We start from the raw sequence: 19,422 nt of genomic DNA, 5'->3' as shown, positions 1-19,422 counted from the left end.
TCTTATATTTTTTCTTCCCGAATTTCCCCGTCCATAACCCCCATTGGTCGCTAACCCTGCAGCTGATTATCTGTACTGTACCAGCCGCCTTATGGCGCAGTTCTCTAGTATGAAGAGACGACCTAACATCTTCTAGAGTAACAGTATCTTTACCCACAATAAAGGACTGTACGAAATTCTCATACGATAACGGTAAAGAAACTAACAGAATTAATGCAGCATCCTCATCTTCTACCTTAACATCAATATTACGTAATTCTAGTAAAATTGTGTTTAACTGATCTAGATGATCTCGAAGAGGCATACCTTCCTGCATTCTCAGACTAAACAGACGTTGCTTAAGAAGCAACTTATTGGTCAAAGACTTGGTCATATAAAGACTCTCAAGCTTTTTCCACAGACCGGCTGCGGTAGTTTCCTCCGCGACTTCAGTGATGATATCATCAGCAAGACACAACATAATCGTTGAATGTGCCTTCTCCTCCAGACTGGCCATCTCAGCGGTAGCAGCGGCAGTAGCAGCAGTTGCGCTTTCCGTCTTCTTATCTGAAAGCGGCGCCCACAACCCTTGCTGCTTTAACAGAGCCCGCATCTTGATCTGCCACAGACTAAAACTATTCCTCCCGGTGAAGCGATCGATCTTTATGTTCATCGCCGACATCTTTCTCGCTGGTCAGGAACCCGAAGGCTCTGATACCAGTTTGTTATAACAGAAGCAAGAAAGAACAAATAAAGAACAATAAAAGACAAACGCACAGATTTACGTGGTTCACTAACGGTGTGTTAGCTACGTCCACAGGGCAGAAGGGAGAGAGTTTTATTGATATGTGAGGAGTTTTTCAGATTACAGATTCAGACGGTATGATAAGCATAACTGCTAGGTAGAGGATTAGAGAGTTTATATAATACTCTCTAAACTAATACAGAACGACCTAATAAAGGCCCAAGACAGACCTAGCCCAATAACAGATACGGATCTGTTTAAGTTTCGGGCGTTGCCCCGAACCCCTAAACTCGGGCGCTTCGCCCCTGACCCCGAACACTCGGCCAAGGCGGCGAGACCCCGCATAGTTATACGAAGCGGCGGTTAACAGAATCAAGGCACAAACCCAACAGCTACTTTCAGAAAGATGGATGAGATGGGTTTTGCATCCCATGTTCTTGCCTTCAACAATATTCTCAATCTATATTTGAAAACCAAACAGCCCGAAAAGGTTCCAGAACTTATATCAGAAATGAAGAAAAAACACGTAGCTCTAGACGGTCACACATATAGCTTTTGGATCCAAAGCTATCGACTTCTTGGAGATCTCGATGGAGTAGAACGAGTGTTTCATGAGGCTCAGGAAGATATCCTTGTAAAGGATAATTTTGTAATATATAGTAACGTCGCATCAGTGTTTATCGAGTTTGGCCAATTCGAGAAAGCTTCTTCATACTTGAAAAAATTTGAAAATGTCTTGAATAGTTCCGATAATCCAAGTCGTGATGCATTCCATCATCTGATTAGCTTGTATGCCGGTGCTGGTAAATTAGACTCCGTCATCCAGGTTTGGAACAAGCTCAAGTCAAAGTACAAAGTTGTTGGCAAAGAGAGTTACCTTTTACTGCTTCAAGCGTTGTCAAGACTAGACGACATTAAAGGCCTCGAAAATTACTTCCAGGAGTGGGAATCAAGGTACTGCAAGGATTATGATGACAAGGTACCAGCTATTCTAATAGGTGCGTACTTGAGACACGACATGCTAGAGGACGAGGAGGCCAACCTTTTGCTAAAGGATGCTACAAAGAAATCAGGAAAAGTATTACGCTTTTCACATGTCGAGTTCATGAATTACTACTTTGGGAAGGGTCAGACGGAGTGTGCATTGAAGCATATGGAAGCTGCCATTGTGTCCAAATGGAAACCAAGGGCAGAAGCTGGTTCCTTGCTTCCAGCACTTCAAAGATCGGAAAGATGTTGACGGTCTAGAGAAATTTTGCCAGTTATTAAAGAGAGCTCAGGCCTTGGACACAAGAGCCTATTTATGGCTCCTTGAGACTTATGTGGATGCTGAGAAAACGGCGCCTGATATGCGTAAAAGGATAGAGGAAGATGGCATTTATGTTACTCCCGAGCTTGAGGAGTTGCTTGAGCGGGTTTGCCCTACTGGATTTTAAAGCCAGGTTTCTTATTTGTTGATAGTTCGAGTAAGAGTACCAAGAATAGTACGAGAAGTAGTGAAGTTTGTTCAACATAAGCGGCAACAAGCCTGAAATTTGGTTTAGAAGTACTCTTTTCGTGATACATTAGATGTAAATCGTAGCTTAATTGGGGAAGGATTCTTAAGATAGCTTTGTTTTTCAAAGCATTATGATGCGAGTAGACGCTTATATGGTGTTCGTTTATACGGCGACTTGATGACCTATTCTTTCTCCGATTCCCTTCCAACCTCTTGTTAGTTGTTACAAAGAGGCTTCGTGAGATATATAAAGGAGTCACAGTTCACATGAATGCAAGTAACTATAAAACATTGTCTTTAAACATCCTGAAAAGTGTCTCGAGGATTACAAATCCTCCCAAGTTTAAGAATCAAGGAAGAAATCATCCAGACAACCGGGTTTGTATTCCGGTCTAGGTCCCAACTTTTGGTTATTTACTTGCACCTAATGCCCCAGTTAAACCGAAAACATGAACCCGATGTCTCTAACTCAAAGACTCTAACCGAGTCTAACATATGGTGAATCAAGCCCATTTAATACATAAAGTTCAAAAATAATTCGGATAAAAAACTAGATGTAGCTTAAGCCTTAAAGTTAAGACAGTGTACTTCTAATCTCCTAGCACACCTCCAAGCTATAATTAATTTTAATAACTAGATGTAGCTTAAAGGTAAGCAGGTGATTTTTCTTCGTTAGAGACCGCCTTATTAAACCATTTGTGTCAAATCAAACACTATCGAAGCGGTTAAGCTTAAAGGAACACTAGTGGGCTAAAATACTAAAACAGCGCCATTTATATTGGCAGTTCAGAATGTTGAATCAAGCCCAAATCAGTATATTCCTGGGGCAAAAAAAATTTAAAAACGTCGACAGCAGGGTTCGAACCTGCGCGGGCGAAGCCCAACAGATTTCAAGTCTGTCTCCTTAACCACTCGGACATATCGACTTTATTGAAAAGTTAGATGATTTTATTTATAAGAACTATCTTGATAATATCTTCATCCAACAATTTTTTCATCTTCTACAAGTCCATATGATTTGGACAAATTTTGGAAAACATGATTCTGAATATCTTGTTTAAAACAATTTTGCTTCATAGTGATGTCAAAAAAATAAATAACTGTCGTGAAATTTGACCTTACTCAAGAAATATAATTATTATTCAAATCGGCGTAGTCGATCCAGTAAAAGCTAAGAGCAGATCCATATATATTAAAAGCCTTGTCCCAAATTTGACAAAAGGAGCTCAAAGGGTGATATTAAGCATTAGTGAGATGGCGGAATTGGATCCACGAACAAATTACCTTATTAATAATTAGCTAATTTGGCTTTTAACTTAAATAAATTTAGTGCCATATCAAACATTAATGAAACTAATAATGCGGCCATGAAAAATCAATAAAATCACCGATAACAACTACGTTAAATTTGAAAATCGACTTGGCTGACAATTGATTGCTTAATAATAACCTGAATTAAATATCGTTTGATTTAACACATGATACCAAAAAAAATGACCAAACTTGCCTTGACTCAATAGTAAGAAGCTTGTACATTGAACACAGTTTTGTTCTTTAAGCAAGACTGTCAGAGACTCAGAGGTGTAGTCACATGAAACCATAGTTCAATATGCTAGAACAAAAGAGATGAATATCCGAGATTTATTGTAACATTTTCGTGTCTCATTACGTTTTTTATCAACGCATAATCCTTGTAAATAGAAAATATGAAGTAAATCACATTAAATAGATGATGTATGAGAAAATCATGATAATGAGAGACGCATAAATTCTTGTTAAACTTAAAATAGGTCAAATAAGATAGATGAAAAACAAAATGTCTAAGAACTACAAAATTTTTTTGTCCCAATTATCCAACAAGGGCGTTAATTAACCTATCTTAATATTAAAACAGATATACTGATTTTAAGTAAACATAAAATTTCATCCATGGTACACACTTTCGAAAGATTGAGATAAATTGGTACTTAATTTTACCCCAGAAAATCAATCTAGTTTTCTTACCTTATAAAAAAAAATTCATGGTACACACTAATCAAGTAATCACTACACAGTATTTATCAACAACTGTCAAACAAAGAATGGGTAGAACTTAGAAGTGGGAAATTGGGTGCACCCGTGATTCAAATAATTAAGGCATGGTTTACAACTTTAGAAGTATCAAAGTTGTGTAAACAACTCAAATAAATGTTAGTGCTCTCTTTCTTGTTTGTTTTATGTGTTGGTCCATTCCCTTTCTTAGTTTATTGTGACTTGTGTGTGCCTCTTTGGTCCCCTTGTCACTTTGTATCTCCCATCATTTTTTCCATTCTTAAGCATTCCTTATCTATTATTAGAATTCATTATTAAAAATTGTACAGAATTTGGTTGTATGAAAAAGAACTTGATTTGGGTGTTTTGTGCATAGTTTATGATCATAGCCTCTTAAGGTTGTAATTATTAATTTTAGTTGCAGTTGTGTTATTATAAATTTGGTAAAAAATTCACGTTTTAAAACACGAAAATATTATAGCCTTATTTTCAATTAAAATACAAAGTACTATTATGCATGTATCAAATTCAGGATTAAGGTAAAGCCTCTTATATATAAACCCCGTGAATAAAATCAAAAACCCAGTTACTCCAGTATTCAAAAGAGATTAAAGTAATTCACGTTAATCTTTCATACTTAATAGATTATCTTATGTTTTATTTTCAATGTAGCCAAAAATTTATCATTTTTTGATTCTAAATTCAAGATAAAATCACTTACATACAAAATTGTGAATAAGTCTAAAGCCTGGTAACTGCAGTATCCGAAAGAAGTTAAAAGTGATCATTCTCGTTAGTCTTTCATAATATATCATATGTTCCTTTCTCAATTTAGCTAAAGATTTACCATTCTTTAATTTTGGATTACGATAAACTAAAATCAAAAGACTCACTAAACTGAAAACACTTCTTTTTAATGTGAAACGACGATCTTTCGCTGTAGAATTGACACAATTTTTATTCCGGATTTTCGAGTAATGTTATTGCTTTTACAGGTTAACTAAAAATACTTCTGTTGTCATAAACCATGATCTTTAGTTATACACTTTCACCACTACATTGAATAATGTATGTATTATACAACTAGTTGTATATACAACTTATTCATTGTAGTTGAGCTTTGTTATAAAGTTATCGAGCTCTACTATCAAAATTATCGAGTTATGATACAAAGTTATTGAGTTTAACAGAATAATTATTAAGCTCAATAACTTTGTACTATAGCTCAATAACTTGTAAAATAGCTCAACAACTTTGTGTAAGAACTCAACAACTTTGAGGCGGTTGTACAATGCTACTATACAACTGGTTGTAGGATAGTATTTGTGCTGCATTGAAGCCTAATTATTATCCCTTATGTCCGGGTTATTTGCTTACCTATTTCATTTAATGCGTCTCATTCATTTGTTTACCTTTCTATTTCGAAAAGGAAATGTTTCTCAAAGGTAATTTGATCATTCATATCCATTTTTATCTAGTTGTCATTTAATAATAAAATCCTCTACAAATGGTCTCCATTTTTCTTAATCTTCTTATCAAAATCGAGGATAAATAAATGATCGAGGCAGAGGGAGTATCATAAGAACACATATACTATATTCTACTATAAGTGTATTAACTATATGGTGTTGTGTCATGTATGTTTTGCACGATGCGAAGAATTAATTATGATGTTTGTAAAGAGACTGATCCTGGAAGCCTGGAACTCATGTGGTGTATACACTGGCAAGAGCTGGCATTGAGTTTGTAGATAAATTTCTATATTATCATAATATGTTGACATATAAAATTAGTGGCAAAAGCACGGTTTGAACTTCATAAGAGCCAACGTGTATAAAAGTTAAAAACTAAAAAATATCGAAAATTTTAACTAAAAACTTTGAAGTTTTCTCCTCTAACGGTAGTATGTATATAGTTTATAGTAAGATTTAAATTTTATTAAAGTGTTCATCAATGAGAAAATATACTTCAATAGAAATAATATAGCTCAAAATCCAAATGGTACATATTAACCAAATTATTGCTATCATATACTCCGTAATTCCCAATTTCATACAATCTGTTACACTATATAAATTACAGTTTTTTCTAACATGTGTCATAAGAATACACATTAAGAAATTAATATAGTACAATATCGTCTCAAACTCTCAATCTACCAATTAAAATACTTACTAATATAGTATCATATTTCACATATAATGAGTATATTTTAAATTAAATACAAAGCATTATTAAGAGGAGGGACAAAGTCTAATAGTAAAGTTGGATGCAAAAAGCCATAGTTCATCCTATGGCTAAGCTATGGATTCAATTGTTGATAACACTTAATATCATACACACATTTTGCAATGCAATTCACATACATTCCAAACAAGCTTATGTTGCAACACCACCACCATTACCAATCCTTCCACTTCCAACATATTCTCAATTAAAATGGCAACAAAGAGAGATCATCATGTTCTTCCATTTTGGTGTCAACACCTTCACCGACTCCGAATGGGGTACCGGCTTCGAATCCCCATCCATATTCAACCCGACCGGCCTAAATACAAGCCAATGGGTCGATGTAGCGGTCCAAGCCGGGATATCTTTGGCAATTCTAACAGCTAAGCATCATGATGGGTTTTGTTTATGGCCTTCTAAGTACACTGATCACTCTGTGGTTAGTAGTACATGGAAAGGTGGCCATGGAGATGTTGTTAAAGAGTTTGTGACCGCGGCCAAGGCTCGAGGTGTTGATGTTGGGTTGTATCTTTCACCATGGGATAGACATGATGTTAGATATGGTCATGAAAAAGAGTATAATGAGTATTATCTTGCTCAATTACAAGAGCTCTTAAAAAGGTAAACAAACATCTTAGCTAATCATTTTTATTGATCATGTAAAATGTAAATATTTGTTGCTTAATATTGATCATTTTGCAAGCAATTTGAAGGTAACTAACCTTAAGCAAATTATTTCGAGTCATCATGAATAATAGAAATGTTTTTGAAGCGATTTTGTTCCTTTCTGATTTTCGAGGGTAAGATTGTATACATCTGGCCTCTTTGACCACACCATAGGTAGCAAATAAGATGTGATTAATTGTCAAGGCAAGAATATCCGAATTTGCTACTCTATGTTATTTACTTAGTATTCCATATATCAACATTATTAAGTTTTAATCTAAAGGCTACTCCTATCTCGAATAATCTTTACTTGCTCCTTTCGTCTCAATCATTTGCTTGCCTTTTATATTCTTTGTACGAATATTTTAATCAAAGGTAAACAAATGATTGAGACAGAAGGAGTATGTTTTATTACCTCAGATCGAACACATTTGTAATTTTGTACAACGAGTAAAATTAGTATTGATGAATTTAGAACGAATTTCTGGTTATGTAGGTATGGAAATGTAAGCGAGATTTGGTTCGATGGAGCCAAAGGTGCAAATGCACCAAACATGTCCTACTATTTTTGGGATTGGTTTGCAATGGTCAAAGAATTGCAGGGTTCAATCAACATATTTTCCGATGCTGGACCGGACGTCCGATGGGTCGGAAACGAGAGGGGATTTGCTGGAGACACGTGTTGGTCTATCATTAACCGGACTTCATTATCAATTGGCAGTTCAGGCATTGAGGGGTAAGTCCTAAGTAGTCACTAATCACTACAACTCTGTTAAAACATGTACTCTAACTCGTCACGTCACACACACCAAAGTGAACCCTGACTAGTTCACATATCGCAATACCTCCTTATCTTACCTTATCTTATCTTATCACAATTTTATATCGTATTATGCACTCATTTTCATTCGATTTATTAGTAATAGTAATATGATTGAATGTACTCGTATTTTATGACTAATTTTCGGGTAAAGGAATTATTCGGTGATTAATGGGTGAGAAAAATCGAGTACAAGTTTAGGTAAGAGATCACAACATTAAACACTTAAAGACACCAAATTTAATTTCGTACAATTATGCTCATTTATTTGAATTTTTTTTATTAATGACTAGTCAATTAGTCTAACAATAAATTATTGTTAAACCGTCTATTATCGATATGTTAATTTGTTACATCACTTATGATTTATACTTCATATATTGATTGAAGGTATCTTAACACTGGGGATCCTCAAGGGACAGACTGGTTACCACCAGAATGTGATGTTTCGATACGACCGGGTTGGTTTTGGCACAAAAATGAGACAGCAAAACCTCTAAGTGAACTCCTACAGATTTACTACAATTCTGTGGGAAGAAACTGTGTTTTACTCCTCAATGTACCCCCAAATTCGACCGGTCTCATCTCTGAAGTCGACATTCAGCGACTAACAGAATTTAGGACTGCCTTGAACAAGATTTTCTCCCACAATTTGGCACCTGACTGTCTGGTTAAAGCTAGTAGCCAAAGAGGAGGTAAGAACGGGAGCGATTTTGGGCCGCGAAGTGTCGTAGATGAGGATCCGTTATGGACTTACTGGGCTCCTTCTGAGGACGACTCGAAAAGCCCGTGGATAGAGATAATTAGCCCAAATGGAAGTCTGAAATTCAATGTGGTAATGATCCAAGAGGCAATTGGACTTGGTCAGAGGATCAAACAACATGAGGTCTACATAGATGGGAAGAAGGTTGTGAGTGGGACTAGTGTTGGGTATAAGAGGCTTCATTGGTTAGGGCATGACGGTGTGGTGGCTAAGAAAGTGCGAATCAAGATAGTCGAGTCGAGGGACTTGCCACTGATTTCTTCGGTCGGGTTGTTCTACGATCCTTATTTGCACCCCGTCGGAGAGTTGATTCAACGAAGCAAGTCTTAACCTGATTATTAAGGCAACCGAATTAGATACTCTCATTTTCGTATCTTTCTTATGTCCGTTGTATTGGCCTTGATGGCTCATTGTGAAAACGAAAATTGTAATTCACGAATCTTCTTTACAATGAATAATAAATGACGGAAGAATGAAATTTATAACAAAATTGTGGTTAAATACAGTGTCAGGGACGGTAGAATGATACATACCTCAGTTCATCTTTGTAATCCATCGGCCTTAAGTACATTTTATCTTGATTCACAAGGCTACATGGTTAAGGCATGAAGCATGTATTCTTAACTTCGAAACCATCCGTATAAGCAATTACAACTTCATTGCACGAAAAAAATATCGCACAAAGCAAACCAACCTAATTTAATCATCATTCTGGAAGCACCCATTATATTACAATCGATCACATACTGGAGTTCAAACCATAGACAACCACCATGGGCAGCCAAAGTGAAAGTGTATTCGAACCCCAGACGTGAAAATCAGTGTCGAACTATATTCAAACATCAGGGAAATGCCCTTCAAGTTGCTTAACGGTAAATTACTCGAAACTAGATTAACAAAATTGGAATATAGCCACAAATTTAGGCTTCCAAATCATTACTTTTCTTTAGTTTGAACTTTGAAGTACATTAAACACTTTCTCTACTTTAGAAGGCACAGCAAAAAGGCAGTTGAAGTTCGATTATTACAATTAACCTATATTATCGCAATTCATTTGACTGCAAAAGCAAAAATACGAGAATTATAACAAAATGGAAAATAAATAAACATTTATGTAGGAAAAGTCTTGTAGTGAACTTGCCTACTATATATTTTCTTCATTGTCAAAATTTTTTGCAGCTTCTGCACAAGAGACTCAGCAGCTATTGTATTAACACTCTAACCACGGCCTCTTCCTCTGTTGAAGCCGTTAGAATAGCTGTTGTTTCTTCTATCTGAAAATCCATTGTTGCGACCACCAAATCTAGCGCCTCCACCACCGCGAGAGAATCCGCCACCACCGCGAGAGTATCCGCCTCCACCTCCACCGAACCTTCCCCTTGAAGTATCTCTTTCTTGTAGCTTTGGCAAAGTTTTAACCACCTCCAGGCTTACTTGTGCAGCACTTTCTTGACCTGTTCCAACACCAAATGACAGCAAAGTAATTAAGGCGGGCAAAATACTTGTACCATGAATCCATGATTACCATCAAAGTAGACATAATAATGCATAAATGAATGGAAGGATGTTAGTGGGACACTGGATGGTAATAAATTTCAACACCATCAATCCATCATTACTCACATACAATTTTTAAAAAAAAAAAAAAAAAAAAGAGGGTTTTAGAAAAAATTGCGGGGCTAAATAGAAAAAATTGCGGGCCTAATTGTATGAGATAACTGTGATTAATACAAGTAGATGGCAGGAACAAAATAGATTTTCGTAAATGAAATGGGTACCATAATCAAACTGACATACCGATAAGAAAGGTGTCCAAATCTTTGGCGGGCACGTCAAACACAGCACCGTTCTGGTCAGAAGTGATCGAGACCCCCTGGACTGACTCCACATTCTCCTCAGGCAGAAATCTTCTCAAGACACCAAATGCAAATCTACACAAAAGCAGAAACAGATAAAACTATGAAAATGGAAACCAACAACTATCAGAAAACCAATAAAACTGAAACATTATCCTCACCGTCAAGATTTTTAATTTCACGTCTCTGGGGACAGAAACTTTAGAGCTTAATAATATATGGTTGCAAAATGCAAGTTGATACGAGTAATAGATATAGAGCCACTAATCATGGTGGCTTTAATATGGAAAGGGAGAATCTCAATTACGTAGTTAATAACAATGCCATGCTCAGAAATCAACCACATGAAGAAACCGATGCAAATAAACACATACAAATGCTAGCACAAACCAAATATGAATAGGGTTGAGCCTTGGCATAACATAACACATCATGAAAAAGGCTCTTTCTTCCAGTCCTAAAGTAACAGGCCTACACAACTTCCTGTTAAGTAACGTCCTCACATAGGGCAGAATAAATTCAGTAGAAACACAAGCAATATGATCCACTTACGATGGAGAATAGAATGGTTTCCCTGCCTCAAGGAGTAAAGTTACATAACCCTCCATGCCAGTGAGGAGTGATCTTTCCTTTATGTCTGTGTAGCCCTGCCAAGAAAACATATCAAATAAATTTTCCCATTATACTGAAAGTAACTCGTTACACCATAGAAGTATACAACAACATTACCCAAGTACCTGAAAGGCTCATCCTGATTGTGTGGTAAGGGGTATTGATGTATAGAACATTACCCTTTGTTTTTAAGGGAGAGAGGTTGTTTCCAAATAACCCATAGTGAGAACTGTGTTAAACACATACCACTTCACTATATAAGAAGTGCTTACTGCTGATGGTTAAAGAGTCGTCTTGTTTTATTTTATCATACTCCAAAGAGTCCTCCATTGTAAAAGGAAAAGAAATAGCCCTTTACAGTATACACTACAAATCATAACAAATAAGTAACCAGACAGACTTACAGCTGCCTTAGCAAGTGCTTTTGCTAGTAGGTCAACAGCAGATAGACCAGAAGTACTCAAAAGCTCCTCAGCAGATTTCTTGAAAGCTGGAATTACACTGAAGTACGCAAAGAAGAAAAATGATTATGTTTGAACATAGAGAAAAACCAACAGGTGCAAAATCTGCAGACAAATTTCCAACATATTACCTGTCAGAAATTTGGATTATGGATGCCGCAGCGTCCACACCAGCTGCTTGAGCAACGTCGGCAGGCTGAGGTGCTGATATATGCTCAAATTTTACACCTGATTCTCTTTCAATTCTAGAGAAGTTAGACTTCTTTGGATCATAAAGCATCACAGCAACACCAGTGTTTCCTGAATAAAATACACAAGGTTATCTTCATGTGCCACTAGTATATATACAGGCTGAACACGACGAAGCCAACATATTGCTTACCAGCTCTCCCTGTCCGGCCTGAACGATGGATGTAGGCTTCAACATCACGAGGAGGTTCGCACTATATCCCAAAAACAACCACCAATAAAAGAAGATCAACAAATCCTCCCGTAGAAGATTCAGATAAGTGCATTGTAAAATAACTAAGGCATGATACTCACCTGGATGATCAGCTGTACATCATTTATATCCAGACCTCTGGCAGCTACATTTGTTGCAACAAGCGTCAAAAACTTCCCAGATCTAAACCCAGAAAGTGTGACCTAAGGACATAGCAAATAGATGTTTAGTGAACAGATTACCAATACTCCAAGAACCAACATAAAAGCACAAAAAAGCCAATCACCATACTACCAATTTACCTCACGTTGTGATTGTTGTATGTCGCCGTGCAAAGCACGAGCTCCAGTCAAAGACGACGCAAGCTGGGAAGCTGATTCCTTGGTCTCCGTGAAGATTATTGTGCGGCCTCCACTGCATAGTCATGGAAAAAGATTAAATCTATAGCTACCCAACAAAAAGTGACAACTAAAAGGGGAAAGCGGATATATTAAAAGGAAAGAAATGGAATATCCACCTGCTATAGCAACGAATGATGTCAGGAATGAGTTCAGGCCTGGCGGAGGCAGAACAGGGCATGACAATGTGCCTAACACTAGTACTAGCCTTCATTTTCTGATCACTTACAAGATCTACAGTTTTTTTATCTGGTTTGAGAAACTTGGTAGAGATCTACACAATATAACCATCTTTGTTTTAGAAACAAGAACCAAATGATAGTCCCAACTCCAAAAGTAATTGTGGTCAGCTGCCCTAATAGAATCTAATGGAGACTGTTTTCACAAGAATAGACAATCAAGAAAGAAGATTTAAGAGAATTACTGACTTGTTTGACCCAAACCGGCAAGGTTGCACTAAAGAGCAGGGTTTGAACTTTTGTAACATCATCCACCTTTCCTGCACATACATACTTATACGTCAGAGAATTAAAAAGAATACGCTAATACTACTTTTGACTAACATAAGCAGCTGGACCAAAAGGGTAGCGAGGAAATGCCACAAGGTGACAATCTGTCATACAATTAAACATGATTTAATAAATTATTAGACATACCAACAATTTATCTCAGCACACGATAACATATTATCAAATGGAAAATTTACAATGAGAGACAAAAGAGAAGAAAAAAAATATATAGCATGATGCAACTGCCTCTTTAGGGGACAAATGACACATAAGTTCAATGCATCAATATAACTACATACCTAGAATTAGTTCGACATCTTCAACAAATCCCATTCTGAGCATCTCATCAGCTTCATCAAGGACTCGAAAAAGTAATGAACCCAAATGAAGAGCCCCCCTCTCTAAAAGATCCTACAAAAACATTCCATGGACATGAAGACGCAATCTTGAGATAAGGCGCATAAGAAGTTCCTCAGATAAACTACTAACCAAGACTAAATTGCAAACACACTTAAAAATAAAAATTGCAAAATATTTCAAGTAATACCTTCACACGACCAGGGGTTCCGATGACAGCGTCAACACCTCGTTTTAGACTGTTAATTTGAGAATGCATAGGTGCTCCACCATATACACAACATGCTGAAAGGCCCACAGCACCACCATAAACTTGAAAGTCAGCAAACACCTGTATAGACAGAGATTTAAGTAACTGACATACAAAGATATGAGGGCAAAATCTTTAACATGACTTTATGAGTTTATGTTATGGGGAAAAAAATAGAGAAGGGAAGCATATTTATTCAAGACCTGAGTAGCCAACTCTCTTGTAGGTAAGAGGACTAAGACGCTAGGTGATTTCCCAAAACCACTCTTCCTCAAAGCTTTTGTGCGTCCATTCACCAAGGATTCTAGTATTGGCAACACAAAAGCAAGTGTCTTTCCCTGCATATTCATGAGACATCAAGGCACGTCAAATTTAGCATAGCGTGGTAATGTGGTTAGAACTACTCTCTAACAAATTAATAAAAATATAAGGAAACGCCAACTTACAAGTTTGATAACAAAAAATTAAATTGCCTTAAATCACAGCAGATTAATAAATATAATAACACTGAGCGCCTCAGAGACTCCGTCTTAGCAATGGTACAAACTTTCTAATTTTCTATAGTCTACCACTCTACCCTTCCAACAACATTCCCTCCCTCTTACATATTAATAACTTAGAACTCTCTCCGTCTCAATCATTTGCTCATCTTTGATTAAATACCCCTCCAACAATAAAAAAAAGGTAAACGAGAATGACGGAAAGAGAATTAATTTAACTAACTTGGGGTGTCTACTGAATTACTGATGACGACAATATATACGGAGTACATCATTCAATTTCCTGGGATAGTACAAGGTTGTACTTAAGTTTCCGACTTCGCGAAGCCAAAACATCGAATTAAGTTCTCCTAAGCTCACTAGCACAAATTCCTAAAATCTAAGCGGGATCACAGAAATCGTAATTAAAACCTCATTAGGTAACTATCAAAACAGAGCATCAAATTAGACAAACATAACAGAACTTCAATTCACCTCACAATATCAAAACAGATAATCAAATTCAATAATCAAGGAAAAATAATCACACACCCAGCTCAATATAAACCATAAAGCGAAAGCGAAGATGAATGACACAAACCTGGCCAGTTCTTGCACGACCAACTAAATCAGCACCATCAAGAACAGCATTAAAAGTCATAGCTTGTATCGGAAACAACGCTTTAATCCCTTTATAAATCAAAGCATCCTTCAACGGTTTCGAAATCCTAAAATTCGAAAGCGAATTAGGATCATCTTCTTCTTCTTCTTCAACCTCTTCCGTCAATTTAATCTTCTTACTCGTCAACTTACTAGGCTCAACAATTTCAGAAACAGTAGTAGCATCACTACCATCTTCCAATTCTTCAGCTTTACGCTTCTTCTTCTTATCCTTCTTTGATTTCTTCTTATGTTCGGAAGATTCTAGGGTTTCTGGGGTTTTTAGGGTTTCGACATCGTCGATGCCGGAGGTTTTCATCTTTTTGTCCTTGGATTTGGGGGTTTTGATTAGGGTTTCTGGGGAGATGGAATCGGACATGGCGATTGAAGGCATGTGGATGGAGGCGAGATTAGTTAATTCCTGCGTTTTTTTGCAGGAAGAAAAGAGGGAAGAATTGAAATTAGGGTTTAAGGGGTTTTAATGGCGGTTTTGAAGGTAAGGAAGGATGTGGGTGGGTTTTTAGCCGTTAGATTAACGAACCCTATTTTGTCAAGATGTTGGCGTTTGGTCGTTATATTTTGAAAAAAAGTAGTCTTAAACTCGTGCAAATTAACGGATTTGTTGTTTAAAGTTTTGTGTACTCCGTATTAAATTATGTAAATAGTGAAGATTGCTCTTTAATTAAAGTCTTATTTAATGTTTCCAATGCATATCATAATGCACAAAAACAAAACTTCAGAGAGACGGTCAATAGCGTTACTGAGAGACATCTCACATGATCATATATCAAAACATAACAAAAGATAGACAAAATTGAAAAAAAAAAAACAACAATAAACTGTTACAGTGTAAAATTATAAGTAAACTAGGATGATCGTCCGTGCGTTGCAACGGGATAATTAATTTAGGTTGGTAATCATTATTGTAGAGACAATAATACAAACTCTCACTTCTATTTATAAGCATAAGATCACTCTACCTTATAGTAATCCGATGTGGGTCAATTCTACTATTAATACGTAGTATACACCCACCTATATTAATTTTCAATGTGGGACAAATAACATATTCTAAGAAAAATAATAGTACAAATAAATTTTTTACCAACCATTTATAGATTATTAGGCGATGAAAACAAACTTTTACAAACTTTTAAGAGCTTTCTATAAAACAATACTTAAGAGACTTAAAATATTTTGGGTTGACACCTAAGTTTCAAGGATGACTCCTATTTATACATAGTATATTCACCGCACTTACATTACTTTTCAATGTGAGACATATAACATACTAAGAAGTACATATCTTTTATATCAAAAAATTTTAGGTTAATACCTAAGTTTCAAGGATGTCTCCTATATATATTTATAGAAATAGAATCACCCTACAGTATACTATTCTTTCGATGTGAGATATATAATTTAATTATTTAGACGTAGTATGTTCACCACACCTACATTATTTTTCAATGTGAAAGACATAACATACCAAGAAGTAAATGTCTTTTCTTAAAATAATCACTATTGTATACATTTTTTTTTTCTTTGAAAGTAAAACCACTTAGTCTCGATCATTACATAGAGATCTCTACATCGTACATATAACGACTCATTAACGCTCTATTAGTACATTCAGGAGACAACCATTAGTAAAATCTTTAGTTTTGTAATGTGTTAGGAGACTATCATTAGTAAAACCCAGTTTTGTACTGTGTTAGGAGACTACCATTAGTAAGTACCGTGCTTTAACTTTGTATATGTTGTAAATCTTATAATGTTGTTCATTATAGGTTCAGTAGGTCTTCTGAGAGACGGTCTTTTAATACGGTTTATTGAGAGACCATTGTACAATTTGAAGAAAAAATGGTACTAAAGGTAATAAATTAGGTACAAATCATGATTAATGATAAAATGGGTACATTTATTATGTAAATAGGTACGAAATTACTATATTACGATAAAAAACAAAAGGGATACGAAATACTATTAGACTATGTAAATATTTAGTTCCTATATTTACGTTATTGTATCCTTGTTTGTAGCATATAGTTATGGTAACCAAATCATCTAGAATGATCTATTGGCATGTATATAATGTGATCATATTATGACTAATAAAACCATCGAATATAATTCTTATATGGTATCAGCTATATACCGATCCTTCCTCTTTTCTCCTTCTTCTTCTTCTTCTTGAAACCCTATTTCCCGAGCCCCCTCTTCACCATGCCAGGAAACGACACATCCAAAACTTCACCCTTACACCCTGCTTTTACTGTATCAAATATCAAAAACCATGTGCCAATTACGCTCGAAAATCCACTTGTCAAAAAAAAAAAAAAAAAAAAAAAAAAATTACGCTCGAAAATGAAAACGTCCACTACGCTTCTTGGGCCGAACTCTTTCTCAACGCGGCTCAGGCGTTTGACGTGGCTGATCATATTGACCCTCCCAAAGGCGCTGTCATCAACAAAGATGGACAATGAACTCGGCTTGATGCAATCGTAAAACAATGGATTTACGCCACCATTTCTCTGGATCTGCTCCATACGATTCTCAAACCGGGTGCCACGGCCAAAGAAGCGTGGGATCGTCTCAAGGACATATTTAACGATAACAAAAATTCAAGAGCCGTTCATCTCGAGCAAGAATTTTCTCAGGTTCACATGGACAATTATCCTAATGTGTCGGCATACTGTCAAGCCGTCAAGATGTTGGCCGATCAATTGGACAATGTCGGGGCTCCGGTTTCCGAGGAACGCCTTGTCCTCCGTCTCATTGGTGGTCTCTCCAAGGGCTATGACACTGTGGCCTCTGTAATTCAACAGCGGGACCCTTTGCCCCAGTTTTACAAAGCCCGTTCCATGCTCACTCTTGAAGAGAGCCGTCAAAACAAGAATAATGCTACTGTTTCCGACTCTGCCTTTCTGGCGAACAATGAGACTCGTGGCGATAATTCTAATCGCTCCTCTGATAGCAACTCTAATCGGAATAACAATCAGAATAATTCCAATCGCAATAAAGGCAATCGAGGGAAGAATTATCGTGGCAAGGGTCATGGCGGTGGAGGCTCCTCCTCCAACCGTGATGATTCAAACAAAGAAGGAACGGACGACGAGGTGCGACAAGGCAACCGCGCCGGACGTGGGTCCCTCGACTCCGCCTCCGTGGCGGCAGCAGAAGCAAGCATGGGCCGTGCCACCGCCCTTATCCTACTTCGGGTGGGCGCCACCGCACCCAATCGCGGACTGGTATCTTAGGGCCGCGTCCACAGGCGTTTATCGCGCAGTCGCCATCCGCTGGGGTTCCACAGGGTGCTCTGGTTCCTACTGATATCGCCGCGGCTATGCAAACGATGACGCTACAGCAACCCGATGAAAACTGGTACTTGGATACGGGAGCGTCTTCCCATATGACGTCGAATGAAGGTACCCTTGTTTCTTATTTTAATTTGAGTAATGGTAGAAAAATTATAGTCGGAAATGGTACTGAAATTCCCATTCTTGATTGTGGTGCCAAGACACTTCCGTCACCTATGCCCCCCCTCCTGTTAAAAAATGTCCTCCACGCCCCTAACATTATTAAAAACCTTGTATCTGTTCGCAAATTGACAACTGATAATAATGTTTCTGTTGAGTTTGACCCATTTGGTTTTACCGTGAAGGACTTGCGGACGGGGAAGCCGCTTTTGAGACGCAGTAGCACGGGCGACCTTTACCCTCTTTTCAAAGCACCCACCCCGACTTCTACCTCACCTCAAGCTCTTGCTGTCATCACCGCTCCAACTTGGCATGATCGATTAGGCCATCCTGGACCGGCTGTTTTTAGTGTTTTACGCAATAATAATGTCATTCCATCCAAATTGTCCTCAAACATTTTTTGTCATTCTTGTCAGTTGGGTAAACATGTTAAGCTACCTTTTTCTTTATCCACTTCACACACTCTTTTCCCGTTTGATATCGTACACAGTGATTTATGGACTTCTCCTGTTATTAGTTCTATGGGTCATCGGTTTTATGTCTTATTTTTGGATGATTATACGAATTTTTTATGGACCTTCCCAATACGACATAAATCCGAAGTATTTGGTATTTTCAGTAAATTTCATGCCTTAATTTCCACTCAATTTAATCGACCCATTAAAAATCTACAGTGCGATAATGGTCGTGAATACGACAATTCCCAATTTCTCGACTTCTTCAAACAAAAGGGTATGATTTTCCGCCTTTCTTGTCCGCACACATCACCACAAAATGGTAAGGCCGAGCGTAAAATTCGAACAATTAACAATATGGTTAGAACTCTTCTTTTACGCGCCAACTTACCGCCCTCGATGTGGCACCATGCTCTCTCCGTAGCTACATATTTACACAACATTTTACCTAGCAAAGCCAATAACCTCAAATCTCCAACCTCTAGTCTTTACTTACGGACACCATCTTATTCTCACTTACGGACATTTGGATGTTTATGCTTTCCACACATACCTTCCTCCTCTATATATAAGCTCGCCGCCCAAGCTACCCCTTGTGTGTTCATCGGTTACCCGTCCCAACATCGTGGCTACTAATGCTATGATAAGTCCTCGCGTAAAATCATTACGGCTCGACATGTTACGTTTAATGAGTCTATTTTCCCTTTTACCTCATTACCCAACATACCCGAGT

At 37.2% G+C, this 19,422-nt stretch overlaps 3 protein-coding genes and 1 non-coding gene across 4 annotated transcripts; 2 read left to right on the top strand and 2 right to left on the bottom strand.

The window, feature by feature from the left end:
* The first annotated feature begins 1,130 nt into the window (after positions 1 to 1,130).
* Positions 1,131 to 1,964, top strand: LOC141620766 (pentatricopeptide repeat-containing protein At1g02370, mitochondrial-like). Its single transcript, XM_074437553.1, has one exon. The coding sequence runs from the start codon at positions 1,131 to 1,133 to the stop codon at positions 1,962 to 1,964; it is 834 nt and encodes a 277-aa protein (XP_074293654.1).
* A 1,102-nt stretch (positions 1,965 to 3,066) lies between these two features.
* Positions 3,067 to 3,148, bottom strand: TRNAS-UGA (transfer RNA serine (anticodon UGA)). The gene has a single exon. It is a non-coding gene; the product is annotated as a tRNA-Ser (tRNA).
* Positions 3,149 to 6,417: 3,269 nt separating this feature from the next.
* Positions 6,418 to 9,221, top strand: LOC141618277 (alpha-L-fucosidase 1-like). Its single transcript, XM_074435377.1, has 3 exons — positions 6,418 to 7,103; positions 7,645 to 7,884; positions 8,359 to 9,221. The coding sequence occupies exons 1-3, from the start codon at positions 6,523 to 6,525 to the stop codon at positions 9,059 to 9,061; spliced, it is 1,524 nt and encodes a 507-aa protein (XP_074291478.1). The 5' UTR covers positions 6,418 to 6,522; the 3' UTR covers positions 9,062 to 9,221.
* Positions 9,222 to 9,623: 402 nt separating this feature from the next.
* Positions 9,624 to 15,304, bottom strand: LOC141618276 (DEAD-box ATP-dependent RNA helicase 7-like). The gene is made up of 14 exons (XM_074435376.1): positions 14,697 to 15,304; positions 13,820 to 13,954; positions 13,557 to 13,697; positions 13,309 to 13,420; positions 12,929 to 12,999; positions 12,620 to 12,774; positions 12,405 to 12,516; positions 12,204 to 12,305; positions 12,043 to 12,103; positions 11,792 to 11,960; positions 11,604 to 11,700; positions 11,140 to 11,234; positions 10,529 to 10,662; positions 9,624 to 10,185 (listed from the first exon to the last, which is right to left on the bottom strand). The coding sequence occupies exons 1-14, from the start codon at positions 15,147 to 15,149 to the stop codon at positions 9,950 to 9,952; spliced, it is 2,073 nt and encodes a 690-aa protein (XP_074291477.1). The 5' UTR covers positions 15,150 to 15,304; the 3' UTR covers positions 9,624 to 9,949.
* Between the last annotated feature and the right edge of the window lie 4,118 nt (positions 15,305 to 19,422).

Source organism: Silene latifolia, chromosome X, assembly GCF_048544455.1.
Source record: "Silene latifolia isolate original U9 population chromosome X, ASM4854445v1, whole genome shotgun sequence".
In the NCBI taxonomy this organism is placed as follows: Eukaryota; Viridiplantae; Streptophyta; class Magnoliopsida; order Caryophyllales; family Caryophyllaceae; genus Silene; species Silene latifolia.
This window is presented reverse-complemented; position numbering and strand designations above follow the sequence as displayed.